The sequence below is a fragment of the Phyllostomus hastatus genome, unplaced genomic scaffold, assembly GCF_019186645.2.
Source record: "Phyllostomus hastatus isolate PE091 unplaced genomic scaffold, TTU_PhHast_1.1 phas_scaffold_28, whole genome shotgun sequence".
NCBI classification, from domain to species: domain Eukaryota; kingdom Metazoa; phylum Chordata; class Mammalia; order Chiroptera; family Phyllostomidae; genus Phyllostomus; species Phyllostomus hastatus.
In genome coordinates, this window is record NW_025334022.1 from 3,813,088 (window position 1) to 3,815,679 (window position 2,592).

The 2,592-nt window shown below is 36.5% G+C and overlaps 1 protein-coding gene across 1 annotated transcript; it reads right to left on the reverse strand.

The window, feature by feature from the left end:
• Positions 1 to 260: 260 nt before the first annotated feature.
• SERTM2 (serine rich and transmembrane domain containing 2) lies at positions 261 to 533 on the reverse strand. The gene has a single exon (XM_045817452.1). It carries the CDS (start codon positions 531 to 533, stop codon positions 261 to 263), a length of 273 nt encoding a protein of 90 aa, XP_045673408.1.
• Positions 534 to 2,592: the final 2,059 nt, after the last annotated feature.

The window sequence follows — 2,592 nt, forward strand, 5'->3', positions numbered from 1 at the left end:
TACTATGGAAACCTGCCCTCCCACCTACTGCCATTTTTTTTTATATTCCTAGCAAAGAATGAGCATTAAACCTCTTAGTTATCCGACAAATAAAGTCAAGATAAAGAATAACGCAAAGAAAACACAAACAATGTTTTGTTAAATGAACAACTTCTTGATTTCTACATGGGAAGCTGCATGCAATAAAGGTAAGCTTTCCTGGACATCACCAACATACAAGAGTTTACTGAGATCCACTAAAACTCATCTTCATGATAGCTTTAATGAGTGGGAATTCGACTCTGCATCTCTATATCTGTGAATTCAGGAACACTTTCTGTGCTCTCAGAGTTGATGGGTGAGATGACATGTTTGAGCCGAAGGAGCATTATGAAGAGCAGCAGGAGGAGAATGGCCAGGAGGCTCAGGAATAGGCCCACATATATGTACAGGTTGGAATACTTATCTAAAGTGGTGTTTACCTCTGTTGCTGGGGTGGAGAAATGGGTCCACCCAGTGAGAGTTCCATGGTACTTGAGGTGTGCCTCTGCCATCACTCCACACTTGAGTAGGTACTTGTTTCTATTTGATTCCTACTGCCCTTGAGGCATTCCACAGTCGTTTAGACTGTCTCTGAATATATCAGAGGTTTTCTAACAGTCTCCTACAAGGCAATCATGACCAGAGCCATGTCAGTAGTGCATAAGCAAGAAAATGGTGACATTCTAATTTGGCAATTACCATACCCTCTCTGTCCTCCAGCACTGCACTCCCTTCTCAAATAGGTTTTATTGGAACTTCTGAATCATTTTCCATAGTCTTACTCTTATAGTGATTAAAATAAAATTATGAAATTACTTTATAATACTGAGTATTAAATCACACTTCTATTGTTTTGGTAGGAGAAAGGGCTTTGTTTTACTTACAACTCATCTAAATGCATGCACTGATTATGTGAATTTAATTGGGTTCCTATAAGAAGAGACTTTCTAAGGCTTTTGTATATTTTGAGCTTAACATATCTGAATTTTTACCCTTCTTGTCTTTCTGAATCTCACCTAAAGATGGAGCTTGTAAGGTTCCTACACAGCTGCCACAGCTTGAAGGCTAGAACTCTAGAGAATGTGTTTTCTGCAGTTTTGTTGACATAACTTACTGTACGCTGGAGGACAAGTATTGTCAGACCTGGTAATTTTTAGATGGATGAAATCTCACAGGTGCTGACAGCAGTAGTTTTAGGCTCAGAAGATTTGACTTTTATGATTCTTCAACAGAAATATTTTTCTGAAAATAAATAAAAATAAATGATTCAGGTATCTAAGAAAATCAGATGGCAATTTTTGAAATAAAAATTAACTGATATATTACAAAATGGTTTACTATTAACAAATTAAATTTAAAATGACACCCTGAGTTTTTATCATTTTGAATGCTTTTTTCTATGTGGTAAATAACTATTAAAAGGTTAAAGAAAAATTCAAATTACTGAACAGCAGATAATAACCAAAATTAAAACTGTGCTTTCCAAACTAACTGACCATAAGATTTACCCGAGTTACATACTAAAATATAGACCCTGGGCTCCAACCCAGATATTCTGAATCATAATCTCTGCACTAGGGGCTAGGACACCACTCTAGAGAGTCAGATTTTATTGGTCTGGGATGGGGTCCAAGCACTGGTATTGTTTTAAAGTTTCCCAAGTGACTGGATAGTATAGTCAGGACTGATAACCATTTTTCTAGTTAAACCAAGAAAGCCTGGCAATGAACTAAAGAAGACTGAAACCTAAGGATTCATTTTCAAACTCCAGGTCCCAGTACAATGGGTCACTTTCACAAATTAAGGAATGCAGTCTTCCCCCAAGTTTATTTTTGAGTGCTTGCTCTCTCATTTAAGTCTGTGGGCATGATAATACACTTTTTTCAGTTTTTGAAAATTAGAAGAAATTGAGGGAGCATATTAGTTGGGATCAAATAACTGCATCTTTTATGATCAATAAAGACAGAACCTTGTCTTTACTGGCAAAAACAACCATTCCAATATGTAAATAGCAGCAATATTTACTACAGAAGTCTTCCAAAATGATTTAGCTTGTTGTTCTAAACATGAATTTTGAATGTGGATGACTAAAATAAACAATATAAACCACTATCACCTGTCAAACTTCTATGTGCAGTAGTAGTAGAGAGCTGACAATGTAGCCTAGCTCTGTCACTTGTTAACATACTCAAGGAGAGTTTACAGAAATAGTTCCAACAATCACATTAGTCTTCTTATGATCTTGAATTTTGCCCCCAGTCTGGGAGCACTTCAACTTAAAATTTATATTCACTAGCCCACTTCTTGTAAGGGGCATGATTCTTAGTCAACTTACCTGCTGCCCCTACCACCTATGCAGAACAACTTGGATCATAAGAAACAAATGCAAAAAAATTTGGTCTCTTTTTATTGTCTTTGGAGCAATGGTCTAGAAGACATTTTTGCAATACTTAAAGGTATATCTACCTTGATTTCTGATTCCCTAACAAGTGGAAAAGATAATCACAGTAGGTATCCTTTACTTCCCTAGAAATACCATGCCCCAAAAGCAGTGCTTCACCTGAGTAGCTT